Source organism: Ranitomeya imitator, chromosome 5, assembly GCF_032444005.1.
Source record: "Ranitomeya imitator isolate aRanImi1 chromosome 5, aRanImi1.pri, whole genome shotgun sequence".
In the NCBI taxonomy this organism is placed as follows: domain Eukaryota; kingdom Metazoa; phylum Chordata; class Amphibia; order Anura; family Dendrobatidae; genus Ranitomeya; species Ranitomeya imitator.
The window spans coordinates 599616796-599636443 of NC_091286.1; the positions used below are offsets into that span (position 1 = coordinate 599616796).

The following is a 19648-nucleotide window of genomic DNA, read 5'->3' on the forward strand; positions in this document are numbered from 1 at the left end:
GCTGATTGGTCGTGGCAATGGTCATGGGCGTTTTGCCGCGACCAATTAGCGACTTGGATTCCATGACAGACAGAGGCCGCGACCAATGAATATCCGTGACAGAAAGACAGCCAGAGAGACAGAAGGACAGAAAGACTGAAGTGACCCTTAGATAATTATATAGTAGATTGAGCATCAGGTGTGGCCATTATACAGTATTGATCATCATCTGGGGCCATTATACAATATTTAGCATCATGTGTGGCCATATTTTTTTGTTTATAATTATTGTTTATGAAGCAGTGTGATCAGCAGTGCTAAATGGGTCTGATTGGGACGTGTATATGGGTGTGACTAGTTGTGAAATGGGTGTGGTCAGAGGCGTGGACTAAAATTTTCCTCGGTGTGCTGCATGCCGCAACCTTTGTCCCTCTTTCCCTTCTTCAAAATTTGGGAGGTATGGTTTGACTGCGCCCCTACTTGTATATGTCTGAGGAAATGGTGTGTGTAAATGGATGTGGCTTAAAAAATGGGTGTGGGTTTCCTACACGCAAACACAGAAACTGTTGTTAAAAATTTGAATCCCACCCATGCATAGGTGCAAGGACAGCAAAAACCCCTGTGACAGGGTCACTGGTGCCATATGCGAGGAGAGATATGTGTCACAAAGGTTGCTTTCCTGCGTGATGTGAAAGCCATAACTGTTTTCTCCAGCATGATACAGTATGTGCTGAGAGCAATCCAGTCGCTATATGGGTCTGGCATTCAAGGTGGGTAGGTCAGAGATGGGTGAGACACCTACCCATCATATCTCAACCACCAGGGTGTGGGTGGAGGGAGTTAAATGTCCAGCTAGTTTTTTTTCTCTGTGTATGTGGAGGAAAGGAAGTTGAGTCCTGACTGCTAGCTCCTGCAAAAGCTGCCATATGTGTTGTCCCAGAGGAACTGGGCAGGACTGTACATGAACTTTTTATATTCATTTGTGCCGGACAGGCTGCTTTTCTGTGGCCAGTTAGGGTTTTTGGTTTATGATTAAATAAACCACCCAGAGACTTTAACCACACATATGCCAGTGTCTACCTCAAGGAGCAGCTAAGTGAGATGACCTTCCACACCCCCCAAAAGTGACATCATTTTACAAACTACACCTCTCAATGACTTCATCTAGGGATGGAGTGAACATATTGACACCACATGTGTCTCACAGAAAGTTATACCAGTGGATGGTGAAGAAAGAATCATTATGTTTTTACTGCTAAAATGTTGTTTTAGCCCCAAATTTATATTTTTCATAAGTGCTAATAGGAAAAAATGGACCTCTCAGTGAAGATCTCCCCACAGGCCACCCCGATACACAAGCATATCATTAACTCAAAGCTGAAAATAAAGATTAAGCAACAACCACAAGACGGATTTCATCACCAAGTATCATTAATCAGTATAACGGCGCCAACCTGACACTGTCTGTAGGTCACTGTGCACAATCCTGCTGACAGGTTCCCTTTAATAATACCAGCCTATATTAGTAACCCCACCTTCATGTTGCTGGTGTTGAAGTGGAGGTCTGTGCCCATTACTGATCCAATCACAGTACATAAAACCTGGGAAAAATCTTCAGACACTTCTTGGCCCACTCTTGACATTTCAATTTCTGTCTCTTGCTCTTTACCTTGGCCGTGTCTCTGATCACTGAGCACCTTGTACTTCTGGGAGGTTGCAATTCTGAAATATGACAGCGCTGGAGGATAATGGTGCATCTTTTATTCTTTAGCAGATTTTTTCTATTCTGTTGACTATTTGCAACCAAATTTTGATGGGTCTGTGATCTTATCCCAATATATTAGCAATTCCAAGAGTGCTGCATTCTCCTGTAACAATTTCTGACTGTTCAGAATCAGTCAGCTCTGGTTTATGAATCTTTTTGACGGAGAAAAACAAGCTGCCTAATAATTCTGCATGCTTGATAGTGGGAGTTGTATCCTTAATCCTTATTAGTGATGAGCGCATATACTCGTTACTCAAGATTTCTCGAGCACGCTCGGGGGTCCTCCGAGTATTTTTTAGTGCTCGGAGTTTTAGTTTTTCTTGCCGCAGCTGAATGATTTACATCTGTTAGCCAGCATAAATACATGTGGGGGTTGCCTGGCTGCTAGGGAATCCCCACATGTACTTATGCTGGCTAAAAGATGTAAATCATTCAGCTGAAGTGACGAAAACTAAATCTCCGAGCAGTCACAAATACTCAGAGGTCACCCGAGCGTGCTTGGGAAATCTCGAGTAACGAGTATATTCGCTCACCACTAGTCCTTATGGCTCTCCCTCCCTTATTACACAACTATACATCACTTGATCTGCTTCATCCAATAAGCATTCAAGTTTCTACAGTTTAGAGTTGGAAAATTTGCATAAAAATGATAATATGGTCAAAATGCCAATACTAATAATTGTGCCCACAGTGTGGTCTCGTCCTTTATCACAGTGCAACAATGTTTTAAAAGGAGTAGAAGAATGTTATTTCCATTGTACAAATTATTGCCTAAGGCTGGTTTCACACACATTTTCATTGTGTTTTTCATTTTAGCACTCTTGCTAGTGTTTGGGTTATTATTTAGCCAAAAACGTTTTGTCCAGATGTTAAAATAAAATCTACAGTAACATGAAAAACACCACATATAAAATGTCTTGGATTGTGGAGTTCTTGAAGGTCACTGATGTTTTTTTTTAGAACATAACATTCCCTGTGTAACGTGTTTTTTTCTGGTATTTTTTTTCCTTTTAGGCGAAGTTCACACTAGGCGTTTTTGCAGTGTTTTTTTAATGCTTTTTATATGCAAATATTCAGCTGCATTTTACAGTGCCAGCAAAGTCTATGAGATTTCAGAAATGTCATGCACAAACATTGTGTTTTTTGTCATCAGTGTTTTGTGCTTGGCATGGTTGTTTGCACAATGGAGTAAGTCACTTCCTTCAGCTTTTTTTTACAGAGTTTTTCACCCATTGAAATGAATGGGTGGTGAAAAAATGGCAAAAAAATGCAGGTATCGGGTTTTGCTGCGTTTTTTGCGCATGAACCTGATTCTATAGAATAGGACTTTCTTTTTCAACACTAAACTTTATCAGCATGCACAAGATACAAATCTATAGCATGCCAAAAAGGACGGTAAAAAATGCACCAAAAGCGCAAGAAAAAAACAAAGAGAGCAAGCTTTTTTTTCAGCAGCTTCTTTCCTGCCAAGCGTTTAGGTTTTTTGAAGAAAAAAATGCTGAAAAAATGCCTAGTGTGAACTTACCATTAGTACTTGAAAACTGCCAGGAAAAATACATGTACACGTTACACAGTGAAAAAGGAGGGTAAATATGTTTCTTAAAAAAGGTGAAAAAAATACTTAAAAGAATAATATTGGGTATATTTCCTCAATGGTCAGCAATATGTTTTTGTTTTTCATCTTGAAATCTTCAGAGTATTCCCATGGTCCAGATCAAATAATAAATTTGCCACTTTGTCTAAAGAATTGAGGCAACTTGCTGTGTCATTTTTTCATAGTGACACAACGATAGAATATACTATTAGGAAATATACAATCAAGTTCCCTGAGGATAAAAACATAATGGTATAAACATGTTTCAAGGCTATACGGTAGTTGTAAGAAATAACCCCCTGTGAGGTCACAACTCCATATGATGGCATCATTTTCAGTGCATTTCCTGTTGTTAAAAGAATTTATGCTAAACTGTCATAATAAACTATCTAGTCCCTGTATACTTTTATTTGTCAACTTGTTAAGGCATGTATTTGGACATGAGCTGGATGAAAGTCAATATGTTCAGAATAAGGCCGGTGTCACACTTGCGAGTGCAATGCGAGAAACTCACGTATCAATACCCAGCACAGCCGCCTGCACTCGGGACCGGAGTGTGCTGCTGCATGTATTTCTATACAGCCGCACACTCCGGTTCTGAGTGCTGGGTATTGATGCGAGAGACTCGCGCAGGTTTCTTGCATTGCACACTCAAGTGTGACCCTGACCTTACATTCAGCTTATTCTAATAGATCAGTATGAAATTTTCAGTGTGGCTTATTAATATATATACAGTACAGACCTAAAGTTTGGACACACCTTCTCATTTAAAGATTTTTCTGTATTTTCATGACTATGAAAATTGTACATTCACACTGAAGGCATCAAAACTATGAATTAACACATGTGGAATTATATACTTAACAAAAAAGTGTGAAACAACTCAAAATATGTCTTATATTCTAGGTTCTTCAAAGTAGCCACCTTTTGCTTTGATGACTGCTTTGCACACTCTTGGCATTCTGTTGATGAGCTTCAAGAGGTAGTCACCGGGAATGGTTTTCACTTCACAGGTGTGCCCTGTCAGGTTTAATAAGTGGGATTTCTTGCCTTATAAATGGGGTTCGGACCATCAGTTGTGTTGTGCAGAAGTCTGGTGGATACACAGCTGATAGTCCTACTAAATAGACTGTTAGGATTTGTATTATGGCAAGAAAAAAGAAGCTAAGTAAAGAAAAACGAGTGGCCATCATTACTTTAAGAAATGAAGGTCAGTTAGTCCGAAAAATTAGGAAAACTTTGAAAGTGTCCCCAAGTGCAGTGGCAAAAACCATCAAGCCCTACAAAGAAACTGGCTCACATGATGACCGCCCCAGGAAAGGAAGACCAAGAGTCACCTCTGCTTCTGAGGATAAGTTTATCCAAGTCACTAGCCACCGAAATCGCAGGTTAACAACAGCTCAGATTAGAGACCAGGTCAATGCCACACAGAGTTCTAGCAGCAGACACATCTCTACAACAACTGTTAAGAGGAGACTTTGTGCAGCAGGCCTTCATGGTAAAATAGCTGCTAGGAAACCACTGAAAAGGACAGGCAACAAGCAGAAGATACTTGTTTGGGCTAAAGAACACAAGGAATGGATATTAGACCAGTGGAAATCTGTGCTTTTGTCTGATGAGTCCAAATTTGAGATCTTTGGTTCCAACCACAGTGTCTTTGTGCGATGCAGAAAAGGTGAACAGATGGACTGTTCATGCCTGGTTCCCACCGTGAAGCATGGAGGAGGAGGTGTGATGGTGTGGGGGTGCTTTGCTGGTGACACTGTTGGTGATTTATTCAAAATTGTAGGGATACTGAACCAGCATGCGTACCACAGCATCTTGCAGCGGCATGCTATTTAATCCGGTTTGTGTTTAGTTGGACCATCATTTAATTTTCAACAGCACAATGACCCCAAACACACCTCCAGGCTGTGTAATGGCTATTTGACCAAGAAGGAGAGTGATGGGGTGCTACGCCCGATGACCTGGCCTCCACAGTCACCAGACCTGAACCCAATCGAGATGGTTTGGGGTGAGCAGGACCGCAGAGTGTAGGCAAAAGGGCCAACAAGTGCTAAGCATCTCTGGGAACTCCTTCAAGATTGTTGGCAGACTATTCCCGGTCACTACCTCTTGAAGCTCATCAAGAGAATGCCAAGAGTGTGCAAAGCAGTCATCAAAGCAAAAGGTGGCTACTTTGAAGAACCTAGAATATAAGACATATTTTCAGTTGTTTCACACTTTTTTGTTAAGTATATAATTCCACATGTGTTAATTCATAGTTTTGATGCCTTCAGTGTGAATGTACAATTTTCATAGTCATGAAATACAGAAAAATCTTTAAACGAGAAGATGTGTCCAAACTTTTGGTCTGTACTGTATATATATATATATATATATATATATATATATATATATATAAACATATACAGTGGCTTGTAAAAGTATTCACCTATTTTGTTACATTGCAATCTGTGTTTAAATATTTTTTTAATCCGATTTGTATGTGATGCATCAGCACTAAATAGTCTAAGTTGGTGAAGTGAAAAGAGAAAAATATGGGCATAAATTTAATTTATTGGATCAAATAACTAAAAATTGGCATGTGCATATGTATTCTCCCCTTTTGCTATGAAACCCCTCAAAATTAGAATTATGTGATTGGGGCATTTTATCACATTCTTGGATAATTGTCTGATAAACTCAAACTCCCTAAATAAAACATAAGTACATCATAAAAGGGTCTCACCTCAAGCACAGGATTCCTAACAGAGATCTGTTCCAGCGTACCTGACTTGTAAAATGCTTCATGATATGTTGAGGCTATAAAAAATATTTTTTTCATTTTTATTATGTCCATGTAACGTATGGATGGCCATCTTATTTGATGACATCCGTGTAATACTACATTTACCCAGCAGTGGATATCTATAAGGCCGGGGTCACACTTGCGAGTGCAATGAAAGAAACTCGCGCATCAATACCAGACACTGCCGCCGACACTCGGGACCGAAGCGTTCAGCTGCATAGAAATACATGCAGCCACACGCTTTGGTCCTGAGTGCCGGCGGCAGTGCCAGACATTGAGCCATGAGACTCATTGGTTTCCACAGTGATCAATATGTTGGATGGTTGCAATTTACAAATGTCTTTCTTATCATCTACCAATGTTTTTCAGAAATGATAGACCAGAGTAAAAAAAAGAATAATTACAACTCTGAAGGACTGTATGTGTAGTAGATGTGGTTCAATGGGCTTTAGGGTTGGTCACGATATTGTTACGCTGGCAGACAGGCCAATGCCCTATTAAACACTGGCACACGTATTGCTTCCATTTTTAATTGCAGAATACAATTCATTCTGCGTTAGTAAAACCTTGTGATCAGGGAGTAAATGAAGTTGAATTCTCATCTGCTAAATGAGATTTCTTTTCCTCATCTCCCAGCCTTGTAGCAGGGAAACCACTAGAGGAACGCCGCTTGTATATTCCGAACAAGTCATCTATAGTTCCAGGTTTGCCTTGATTCACACTTTGTTGAACAAACGATTTGTTCCGCAATTAGCCTCTAGCTGGGGAGCTTATTAAACCCAGAGATCTCCGGGGATCTCAGGCTTAAGGTCAAGGAGAAAGTGTAAATTACCATCGCTAGCGAGGAAGAAATGCTATTGCCGCATGCGGAAAATGTACATGTCTGAAGTGGAAGAGTCAATAGTAGTCTGTTATTTAAGCAAACACAAGCTGTGACGGACAGCGGCCTGCCATTATTTGTAACCTTTAGTGTGGCGAGGTTCCCGGCAAATGCTGGATTCCAGGTAGCAGGTGGAATAAAACGGTAAATTAAATACACACACGGAGAAAGGATAACACTTCATATTCACAGCTTAGGTTTACACAAGAGAATCCAGGTCAGACCTCGGGGAACGAGAGACCCCTGTTTTATAAATGGCTCAGTAGGAAGCATACCAGTCAATAGTCATTCTTCTGCACTACTGTGATCAGTCCGTAGAAGCTAAACATTATTATTTTTGTAGATTTCCTATTGTTATCAGGTCCTGACCCAAGTAAGGTCACAGTTTAATTTTGCTAATCTTGTCCTAAATTGCTAGAGCCATTTTCATCATTTTCATAAGAAATCAATTATTTTAAGTATAGAATCTGAAGAACACAAATAATAAAAGAACATACAATATCTTCAAAAAGTTGGTCTTTCTGGATTCTAACACAGGACCTCATTACGTAAAGTAAAGACATGTATAAATAACCACTTATTGTCAAATTCGTTTAATACAATGACTTGTATGGTAGGATATAGCTCTATATACTTTACAGATGACCAAGAAATGACTGAGACCTTTGTATAGTGGATATATCCAGATACAGGTGCAGCTCATAAAATTAGAATATCGTCAAAAAGTTAATTTATTTCAGTTATTCAATACAAAAAGTGAAACCCATATAATAGATAGAATCATTGCAAACAGAGTGATGTATTTCAAGTGTTTATTTCTGTTAACGTTGATGATTATGGCTTACAACCAATGAAAACCCAAAAGTAATCATCTCAGTAAATTAGAATACTTTATAACACCAGCTTGAAAAACTGATTTTAAAATCTGAAATGTTGGCCTACTGAAATGTATGTTCAGTAATTGAACTCAATACTTGGTCAGGGCTCCTTTTGCATCAATTACTGCATCAATGCATTGTGGCATGGAGGCGATCAGTCTGTTGCACTGCTGAGGTGTGATGGAAGCCCAAGTTGCTTTGACAGCAGCCTTCAGCTCATCTGTATTGTTGGGTCTGGTGTCTCTCATCTTCTTCTTCACAATACTCCTTAGATTCTCTATGGGGTTAAGGTCCGGCGAGTTTGCTGGCCAATCATGCACAGTGATACTGTTGTTTTTAAACCAGGAATTGAAGTTTGTTAAGAAGTTTCCACAATCAGTGATGGTTTGGGGAACCATGCCATCTGCTTGTATAGATACACTGTGTTTTATCAAGGCCAAAGTCAGCGCAGTCATCTACCAGGAAATTTTAGAGCACTTCATGCTTCCTTCTGCCGACAAGCATTTTGGGGATGGAAATGTCATTCTCCAGCAGGACTTGGCACCTTTCCACACTGCCAAAAGTACCAATACCTGGTGTAAAAACAACATTATCGCTGTGCTTGATTGGCCAGTAAACTCGCCTGACCTTGTATTGTAAAGAGGAAGATGAGAGACACCAGACCCCACAATGCAGACGTGCTGAAGGCTGCTATCAAAGCAACCTGGGCTTCCATAACACCTCAGCAGTGCCACAGGCTGATCGCCTCCATGCCGCACTGCATTGATGCAATAATTGATGCCAAAGGAGCCCCGACCAAGTATTGAGTGCATTTACTGAATATGCATTTCAATAGGCCAACATTTTGGATTTTAAAATCATTTTTTCAAGCTGGTGTTATAAAGTATTTTAATTTACTGAGATAATGACTTGTGGGTTTTCATTGGCTGTAAACCATAATCATCAACATTAACAGAAATAAACACTTGAAATAGATCACTCTATTTGTAATGACTATATGATATGAGTTTGATTTTTTGTATTGAAGAACCGAAATAAATTAACTTTTTGATGATATTCTAACTTTGTGACATGCACCTATAGATCTCTTAGATCTATGTGTGCATATATCTATATGTGTGTTTTTATGTATGTATGGGTGTGTATATGTGTTTATACATTACAGACATGGCCAAAAGTATTGACACCCCTGCAATTCTGTCAGATAATACTCAGTTTCTTCCTGAAAATGATTGCAAACATGAATTATTTGGTATTATTATCTTCATTTAATTTGTCTTAATTGAAAAAAACACAAAAAGAATTGTCCTAAAGCCAAATTGGATATAATTCCACACCAAACATAAAAAAGGGGGTGGACAAAAGTATTGGCACTGTTCGAAAAATCATGTGATGCTTCTCTAATTTGTGTAATTAACAGAACCTGTAACTTACCTGTGGCACCTAACAGGTGTTGACAATAGCTAAATCACACTTGCGGCCAGTTGACGTGGATTAAAGTTGACTCAACCGCTGTCCTGTGTCCTTGTGTGTACCACATTGAGCATGGAGAAAAGAAAGAAGATCAAAGAACTGTCTGAGGACTTGAGAAACCAAATTGTGAGGAAGCATGAGCAATCTCAAGGCTACAAGTCCATCTCCAAAGACCTGAATGTTCCTGTGTCTACTGTGCGCAGTGTCATTAAGAAGTTTAAAGCCCATGGCACTGTGGCTAACCTCCCTAGATGTGGACGGAAAAGAAAAATTGACAAGAGATTTCAGCGCAAGATTGTGCGGATGTTGGATAAAGAACCTTGACTAACATCCAAACAAGTTCAAGCTGCCCTGCAGTCCGAGGGTACAACAGTGTCAACCCGTACTATCACTCGGCGTCTGAATGAAAAGGGACTGTATGGTAGGAGACCCAGGAAGACCACACTTCTTACCCCGAGACATAAAAAAGCCAGGCTGGAGTTTGCCAAAACTTATCTGAAAAAGCCTAAACCGTTTTGGAAGAATGTTCTCTGGTCAGATGAGACAAAAGTAGAGCTTTTTGGGCAAAGGCATCAACATAGAGTTTACAGGAGAAAAATAAGAGGCATTTAAAGAAAAGAACACGGTCCCTACAGTTAAACATGGCGGAGGTTCCCTGATGTTTTGGGGTTGCTTTGCTGCCTCTGGCACTGGACTGCTTGACCGTATGCATGGCATTATGAAGTCTGCAGACTACCAACAAATTTTGCAGCATAATGTAGGGCCCAGTGTGAGAAAGCTGGGTCTCCCTCAGAGGTCATGGGTCTTCCAGCAGTACAATGACCCAAAACACAATTCAAAAAGCACTAGAAAATGGTTTGAGAGAAAGCACTGGAGACTTCTAAGGTGGCCAGTAATGAGTCCAGACCTGAATCCCATAGAACACCTGTGGAGAGATCTAAAAATGGCAGTTTGGAGAAGGCACCCTTTAAATATCAGGGACCTGGAGCAGTTTGCCAAAGAAGAATGGTCTAAAATTCCAGCAGAGCATTGTAAGAAACTCATTGATGGTTACCGGAAGCGGTTGGTCACAGTTATTTTGGCTACAGGTTGTGCAACCAAATATTAGGCTGAGGGTGCCAATACTTTTGTCTGGCCCATTTTTGGAGTTTTGTGTGAAATGATCAATGTTTTGCTTTTTGCTTCATTCTCTTTTGTGTTTTTTCATTTAAGACAAATTAAATGAAGATAATACCAAATAATTTGTGATTGCAATCATTTTCAGGAAGAAACTGAGTATTATCTGACAGAATTGCAGGGGTGTCAATACTTTTGGCCATGACTGTATGTGTGTATGGGTGTGTGTGTTTATACAGTATGTGTGTATGGGGGTGTGGATGTGTATATACAGTACGAGTGTATGAGTGTGTGGATATGTGTTTATACAGAATGTGTGTGTATATGTATATACAGTATATACAGTATGTATGGGTGTGTGTATATATGAATGCACAGTATGTGTATGTATGGGTGTGTGAATATGTGCATAATGTATATAAAGTATGTGTATGTATGTAGAGTGAGAAAAATAAGTATTTGATACACTGCAGGTTTTGCTAGTTTTCCCACCTACAAAGAATGGAGAGGTCTGTAATTTTTATTGTTGGTACACTTCAACTGTGAGAGACAGAATCTCAAAATAAAAAACAGAAAATCACATTGTATGATTTTTAAATAATTAAATTGCATTCTATTGCGTGAAATAAGTATTGATCATCTACCCACCAGCAAGAATTCTGCCTCTTACAAACCTGTTAGTTTTTCTTTAATAAGCCCTCCTACTCTGCATTCATTACCTGTGTTAATTTCACCTGTTTGAACTCATTACCTGTATAAAAGACACCTGTCTATACACTCAATCAATCATATTACATACTATTTTGCGGATTACAAGATTATAAGACGCACCAACCTAAATGGTAACTAGGGTATATTGGAAATAAATTAAACCACAGAAAAAACTATTTGTGGGCATGGTGGTGGGCATGGTGGTGGTGGGTTGGGTAGCTGACAGGGCCTTCATGGATAGAAGGGACAGCCGTCGCGGAGTGGGGGCGCTGTGTCGAACTTAAGGTGCCAACCTCCACTGTCAGGAAGGTACAGTGTGTTTAGGACTTTATTAGGGCCACATTAGGTTTGTGTACCATTATCTTTAATCTTGCACCTTCCAGATTAGTACCCTTGTACCAATACCCAATTTCAGTTTGGTTATGGTAATTTATGTATTTGTCCAGTGTTGATCATTTGGTCTTTTTAAATATTTATGCATAAAAAATGCTTTTAGGGTTCTGTTTTTTCTGTGGTTAAGATTATAAAACGCACCAGATTATAAGATGCGCCCCAAATTTTGATGGGAAAAATAAGAAAAAACTTTTCTTTTAATAAAATGGTGGTGCTTCTTATAATCCATGCGCAGTAAAGCGGGATACCAGAGTTGCTGCTGGAGGAGGCAGGAGTGGAACGTTGTTGCAGGCCGCAGACTGGGATGAGGAGGTGTTCACATGTGCGGGGAGGGGAGGTGATAGAGGGGAGATACGTGTCATCAGTGATGTGAAACCAGAGTAGTTTCCTCCAGTGCACTATGTGTTGAGAGGATTAAATGGGAGTTATGTTATGGGCTGGTTTTAGTGCACCTCCATGGAGCAGGTGGGAGGGGGTCCACCGTATCTCCACCTGCAGTGTCCTGACAGGACCCGTGTGATGTCAAGATCATGTGATCAATCACATGATTGAGGAGTCACACGGTCTGGGCTGAAATGGCTGACTGACAGAGCTTCCAGTGCTCCATGGTTGCCTGGAGAGAGAGAGAACACTCCAGGAAGTTGTGTGTTCAATCTGAGCTGTGGTCATTGCTCCCTGTGAGCGGGCTGATCCCCGCTAGGAAAGGACTGTGGGTTTTTTTTGTTTCTTCTGTTTACTTTCCAAGCTTGGTTTATGCTGCTACAATAAACCAAGCCTTTTCTTAAAGCGACATATCCAGCTGAGCAAGGTGCTCTACTACAATATATGCATATACAGCTCTGGCAAAAATTCAGAGACCACTGCAAAATGTTCATTTTGTCTGATTTTTCTCTTTATAGGTATATTTTTGAGTAAAATGTAAATTGTTCTTTTATTCTATAAACTACTGACGTCTCCGAATTTCCAAGCAATATATTTTGCATTTTTTTCTGACAAAGAAAAATGGTAAAAAAAACAAAAACAGTGCATTCAGACCTCAAATAATGCATAGAAAACATATTTTTTTAAACGGATACTGGAAGCCTGTGCTAGCATTTCTTCTGCGGAGATGCTATCAGTGTGTCAAGAGTGGGAGAAGAGGGTTACATTGGCAATTTAACACAATGGGCAGCACTTTGAACACATTTTATAAGTGGTCATAAACTTGTAAATAATTCATGAAAGAATAAATTTACATTAAAACCAAGGACACCATGGTTTTTCTTGTGAAATTCCCAATAAGTTCCATGTGCAATGACCCTCTTCCCATTGAAAAAAATAAAGTTGGATCCAAAATGGCCGACTTCAAAATGGCCACCATGGTCACCACCAATCTTGAAAAGTTTTCCCCCTCCCATGTACTAATATGCCACAAACAGGAAGTTGATATCACCAACCATTCATATTTTATTTAGGTGTATCCATATAAATGGCCCACCCTGTATATGTGTATGTGTTTGTGTGTATGCATGTGTGTATGTGTGTGTGCATCTATATGTGTGTATATATGTTTATGAATTAATGTATTTGTGTACTATATATATTGTAGTGCAGCGGGGTTGGTGCAGTGTGACAGGCAGGGACCACAGGAAAGTTCAAAACAAATGTCTTTTAATGTCCAAAAAAACTCACAAAAGAAAGAGCACGCGGAATCCTCCGGATTGCAGCCAGGAATCAAGACAGTCTGTATCCAAGACTTAATGCCGTGGGCAACTGGACCACCATGCTATGCCGAGGGGTGCCAGGCTTTTTGGCTATGCTTGGCTCCGTGTTACCTCACACAAGCTGATTTTTGCAGAGCTACCTGCTCTGCAAGTTTTCAAACCAAGACTGAGACCTCCAACTCTTTGCTGCAGGGCTTTATAAATGAAATCTGTGGCCATGGACCACTTGTAAGACTCAGCCTGAAGGGAATGCACCGCTCCACTACCATCTTGTAGTCTGCTCCAAAAATAAAAACCCATGCCAGGTTTTCTTAAATCTGCCTTGGCAAATAGCTTACCCAAGACCAAACTTATTTTTACTGCAATCACAGCATAACTTTATTTTTTTCAACACATGTTATCAAAAGTTTATAGAATAAAAGAACAATTTACATTTTACTCAAAAATATACCTATAAAGAGAAAAATCAGACAAACTAAACATTTTGCTGTGGTCTCTTAATTTGCTGCCTTATACTACAGAGTCTGTCTGTGGGGGTGCTGCCAACTTTTACTACAGAGTCTGTCTGTGGGGGGGGGGGGGGTGCTGTCTTAAACTACAGAGTCTGCCTATGGGGGGCTGCTGCCTTATACTACAGAGACTGCCTGTAGGAGCGGTGCTGCCTTATACTACATAGTCTGCCTGTGGAAGGGGTGCTACCTTATACTACAGAGTCTGCCTGTTGGAGGCGCTGCCTTATACTACAGGGTTTGCCTCTGGGGGGCGCTGCCTTATACTACAGGGTCTGCCTATGAGGTGTTGTCTTATATTAAAGGGTCTGCCTATGGGGTGCTGCCTTACAATACAGGGTCTGCCTATGGGGTGCTGTCTTATACTACAGAGTCTGTCTATGGGGTGCTGTCTTATAGTACAGGGTTTGCCTATGGGGTGCTGTCTTATAGTACAGGGTTTGCCTATGGGGTGCTATCTTATACTACAGGGTCTGCCTATGAGGTGCTGTGTTATAGTACAGGGTTTGCCTATGGGGTGCTGTCTTATACTACATGGTCAGCCTATGGGGTGCTATCTTATACTACAGAGTCTGCCTATGGGGTGCTGTCTTATAGTACAGGGTTTGCCTATAGGGTGCGCAAGATGGTAGCAGCACATGACAAGATTAGGGTGCACGATGGAAGCAGCACATACCAGGATGGAGAACATATATCAATATAAATGCTCACCACCATTTCAAGATGGGTGGTGACCATTTTGAAGTCAGCTATTTTGGATCCAACTTTATCTTTTCCAATGGGAAGATGGTCATGTGACGCATCAAATTATTGAGAATTTCACAAGAAAAACAATGATGTTCTTGGTTTTAACGTAACTTTATTCTTTGATGAGTTATTTACAAGTTTCTCTTTGTTTACAGCCATTGACATGTTGCAGAGGTTAACACGTGAGGAGCAATACAAATTGTGTTGATGTCTGGTGAATGCAGTACCCAGATCATTACAGCAGATTTCAATGCAAGACACCCTATGCAAGAAAACTGTCACTATTCCCGTGTTATTTAGATGGATCCATATAAATGTCCCACCTAAAAAAGTTTGCCTCATCACTGAACATACAGTAATGTTCTATGTACACTAAGGGTCCTGTTCCAATTTTTGTTTTGTCCGTTATACAAATTCAGCGTGCCGATCTGGCATGAGTCGAACATCCCTTCGGAGGGTATTAGCTACTCACAAGTGGCACCCTTACAAAATCCAGCTGCTGTGGCATCTCAACTAGGATGACCCAGATCGGCGCGCTGAATTTGCAGAATGGGCAAAACAAAAATTTTTCCAATGGGAAGAGGGTCATGTGACACATAAAATTATTGAGAATTTCACAAGAAAAACAAAAAAACAATGGTGTGCTTCGTTTTAACTAACTTTATTCTTTCATTAGTTATTTACAAGTTTCTCTTTGTTTACAGCCATTGACATGTCGCAGAGGTAAACACGTGAGGAGCGATAGAAATTGTGTTGATGTCTGGTGAACGCAGTACCCGTGTCATTGCAGCAAATTTCAATGCAAGACACCCTACACAAGAAAACTGTCACCATTCCCATGTTATTTAGGTGTATCCATATAAATGGCCCACCCAAAAAAGTTTGCCTCATCACTGAACATAATGTTCTGTGTAAACTGTCCTGTTCCAGTTTTTGTTTTAACTGATAGAGATATACCCCAAGCGACTTGCAGCTGTAATCGCAGCAAAAGGTGGCGCAACAAAGTATTAAGTTAAAGGGGCAGAATAATATTGCACGTCCCACTTTTCAGTTTTTTGAATTTCCACAAAAATTTTAAATAACCAATAAATTTCGTTCAACTTCGCAACTGTGTTCCACTTGTTGATTCTTCACCAAAAATTTACATTCGGTATCTTTATGTTTGAAGCATGATATGTTGGAAAAATTTGAAAAGTTCCAGGAGGCCGAATACTTTCGCAAGGCACTGTGTATATATATATATATACAGTATATATATATATACACATTCATATATAGATGTGTATATATGTATGAATGTTTGTGTTTTATATATATTTGTATGCACGTACATATGTGTGTATGTATATGCTATGCTTGTGTATGTGTGTAAAAGTACAGCAACTAAATGTTCTCTACTAATTTGGAAGAACTGATGAAGGATGTGAGGATGAGTAGTGATAATAAACCAAAATAGTGTAATTACAATAAAGACGCCACTAAATAAATGGACAGGTTTACTGCTCTTTGGGTCATGAACCTAATGATGTGCTGTACATAAAAAAAGAGTAATTAAGACAAAGTCATTAGTGAAGGAAGACCGATTTAATCAAGAATGTTCCCAGTATGTGAATAGTGTAACGTCATTGATGGGTTGCAAAGATTACTTAATTGAAAACAGTATTTTTACAACGGAAGGAGCATTATAGCCATGAAAAGCCATAGTAGTATAAAATATCTGCTCAGCAAATCCATTCTTGAAGTTTCCAGTCCACCAAAAGACAATTGATAATCAGTTTGTGACACTTCTAAATTAAAGATTTAATTAAAAAATCCTCTTATCTCCTCCAGACCCTTTAGACAGTCATGGGTAGACTGTCCATACTCAGTGTCAGACTGAAGAACATTGGGCCCACCAGAGGATTTTATTCTAAAGGCCCACCTTTCTCTCCCCCCTCAATAGCCTAAAAGCAGCTTCATAGTCTGCACTATTAACTCTCCTGAAGGAGAAGTCAGGGCCCTCGGGAGGATTCTCCGGTTCTCTGGTGGGCCACACCAACCCTGTCCGTTCTTATGGATTCATATATGACACTCTAATACACGCCGCATTACACGCTCTGTATTCCCATAGAATCATTAAAATCAAGGGGTAGAAGTTGGAGCCCAGGAGAAACTCCCTACCGTGTCACCATAAGGATAGCAACATGCTTTTCATTCTACAGGGAGATAAGCTGCTGTTAGAGGAGTCTTGCAGGACCCTTTCTCTATTGAAGTCACATTTGAGGTGTCAGCATAACTAAGTACACAGAGCCCGTGTGGCGGCACATGGATTCCCCATAGAATCATAATCATTCAGTATGCCACCATTAGGCTTTCTTCACATAGCGATTGCACTCACGTTAAATGGCTCAGTACAGGGCCATTGACTATACTGATGCAGGTGAGTCACAGTGTGCTCCGTCATGCATCATTTTCGGACATATATGCCTAGTTGACGTGTTCATCTAGACATAATCGACTACGTCTTGCTGCCCTCCTCAACTGGATATATATGGCCGAAAATGATGTACAACAGAGCACACTGTGACTCACCAGCATCAGTATAGTCAGTATAATGTCCTGTCAGCACATACCCCAAAATCCTGTTTTGCGGGGTTTTGGACATAGGCTCCGACAGAGCCACTGAAAGTAGGGACAAATGTGATGTGCACCCTGCCTAAGTCTCCATACTGTTGTGGTGTAGCTTACAGGGAAGAATACCATTGAAATATGGCATGCAATGGAACACGCCATGATTCTATCATGGGAAATCTAAGGCATGTAGAGCTATAGGATGGACCTGTAGATTTCTTTGCTACCATGTTATGCCTCTGGACATCAGTGATATTGCCATGTGCACAAGGCCTTATTCTCAAATTACTTATATTTATCAATCCAACAATATATAGTGGTTGCCTGATTGGGGTAAAATTATAGCTTTAAATATATTGCACATGTATAAAACTTGATTGAGTTCTTCAATGAGATACCTGATGGGGTCCTTGCATTGTATGGCCTCACATACACTGTGATACTAGTCTCACTTTATAAAGCAAAATAAACAGCAGTCCACAAGGTGTTAGGGATGCCCTGCGTGATTCTAGGCTAATTATTTCTTATCCATTATTTATGTGGTAGTGTCAAAATCTAAAATACTATACAGATCATAATCTAGTATTGGTCCCTATCCTCAGTAGGGTTTTCTCAGTTGGATCCCGTAATTATGTGATTATAAGTTTCCCCTACTTTTAATATAAGTGAGTTATAGATAGAATAAGACTCCAAGGGAACACGATCCTAGATATTATCATAGAGACACTGAAACCACCAACTAGGCAAGGATTTTAGACTCAGCATCCATACTGTGGCAGCTGCATGTAACCAGTATTTTGCCAATTGCTACCAAATTTTAACTCAGCTTTACTCGCAAAATTGTGCTGGCATTGACCACCGCACCATGATAGGATTTTGGCAATGTGAAGTTCTTGCAGTGTTGGCAAGTTCTGCCTTTTTTGCTAGTTTGTAAGTTCGGAGGATTGTCTGCTACTCTGACAATCCATTGTCAATTACCATAGTTTTCCCACGTAATATAATAGCAGCTTTACTCTCCTCTGGTGCTGACGTCATTCCAGCTATATCGGCACTTGCTCTCCTGTGGCTCATGCAACATGACAATGTCACGGGAGCCCTGCAGCCAATTAGCATCCGCTTCGCTCTCACTTCTTTGGACACAACTGACATCCAATCCCTAATTGGCTGCATGGCTCGGGCGACATTGCTATGTCAAATGAGCCCTGGGAGAGCAGGCTTTGACATCGCTGGAATGATGCCTGCACCAGTGGTAAGTATAGCTGTTGTTATTTTCCAAGGGAGAACATTGCGAATAATTGTAAGTGACCAGGCATATAAAGCTTACATAAAGATGAAAAAAACATAAGTACGTAATAAAACCAAAGGTAATACATTGTGGAAAATTACACTTATATTGCATAACAATAAGGACAGTCTCACATGTTCAACATTCACAACCTGAGTATGGACCGCTATGTGTGGACCAGCCATGGGTCCATTGACCCTAACTCAACAACCTCTAAGGCATACATAAGGCTGTTGAGTTTGGGTGAGGAGAGCTGAGGTGGACCCAGACACCAAGGCCCACCATACCCAGAATGTGCATGTCATCTTTATGAAGTTGACTTTACATGTATATTCAAACCAGCACTGACAATAAAGACAATCCACCAAACTTTACTTACAGTGGAACACCCTGGAACTCAACTTAGGTCTATAGGTATGAGTAAATTGACATCCCCTCTAGGGAATATATGTTCGAGTCTGAGGTGTCTATCATCTTTTCTTATTGACACTTTTTAGACAAATGACATCTCTTTGTTTTTCTTAATACAGTAATGAAGTCTGATGTACTGCACCCCTGTGTTCTTACATCATGTTCAGGTGAGAAACACTCATGGAGATACAACATCCCATAGTGGTCATATGTCTGTCATAGAACTCACCACACTATAGATCAACGCTGGTCTATTGGCTTTCTTCATCCATTGTGGCCATGTACATTGTTCTGTTTAATGCACAAATCCATTTAATGATGATATGCAAACTGCAGCTCTGTGGTCCAGTAATGATGGTTCTTATGAGATACTATGGATGTAGCAATGATTTCAGAAACTATACATCCAGTATTACCTGTTCCATGCCTGTTTTCAACAGCTGGCTCCTATAGCAGTATGGGTGACGATTTATTGTAACAAGGTATTTGTAGCTTATTATCAGTGCATAAGAAAGGGGGATCCAGCATTCTTCTGAAAATAAAAAAAATACGTTTTATTGTCTATAAATTGGAGGCCAACTCAAACCAGCAAAAGATTCGTGTGTCTCATTTCGAACAAACATATGATTTAAGAACATTTGTTTTCTTGAAATGCGTCAGATGAAGCACTTGCTTGTGATCTGTATATTATCTTTTATCTTCGGAAGAGTGTTCCTTTTCTTATGCTACACACTGTATGAAATGCTGCATCTTGTCCATGCAGTTGCTCCCAGGGTGATTTTTTTCTCTGATTAGCTTTATTA

At 40.0% G+C, this 19648-nt stretch overlaps 1 protein-coding gene across 3 annotated transcripts in view; it reads left to right on the forward strand.

The window, feature by feature from the left end:
- LOC138638573 (ephrin type-A receptor 3-like) overlaps positions 1-19648 on the forward strand; it is a 523615-nt gene that overhangs the window by 95174 nt on the left and 408793 nt on the right. The window contains exon 2 of one of the 3 annotated variants that reach the window (XM_069727969.1): positions 18965-19012. The exons of the other annotated variants lie outside the window; for them this stretch is intronic. Within the exon in view, the coding sequence (XP_069584070.1) occupies positions 18965-19012 (48 nt within the window). The remainder of the gene's footprint in view (positions 1-18964; positions 19013-19648) is intronic. 3 annotated transcript variants of the gene reach the window in all.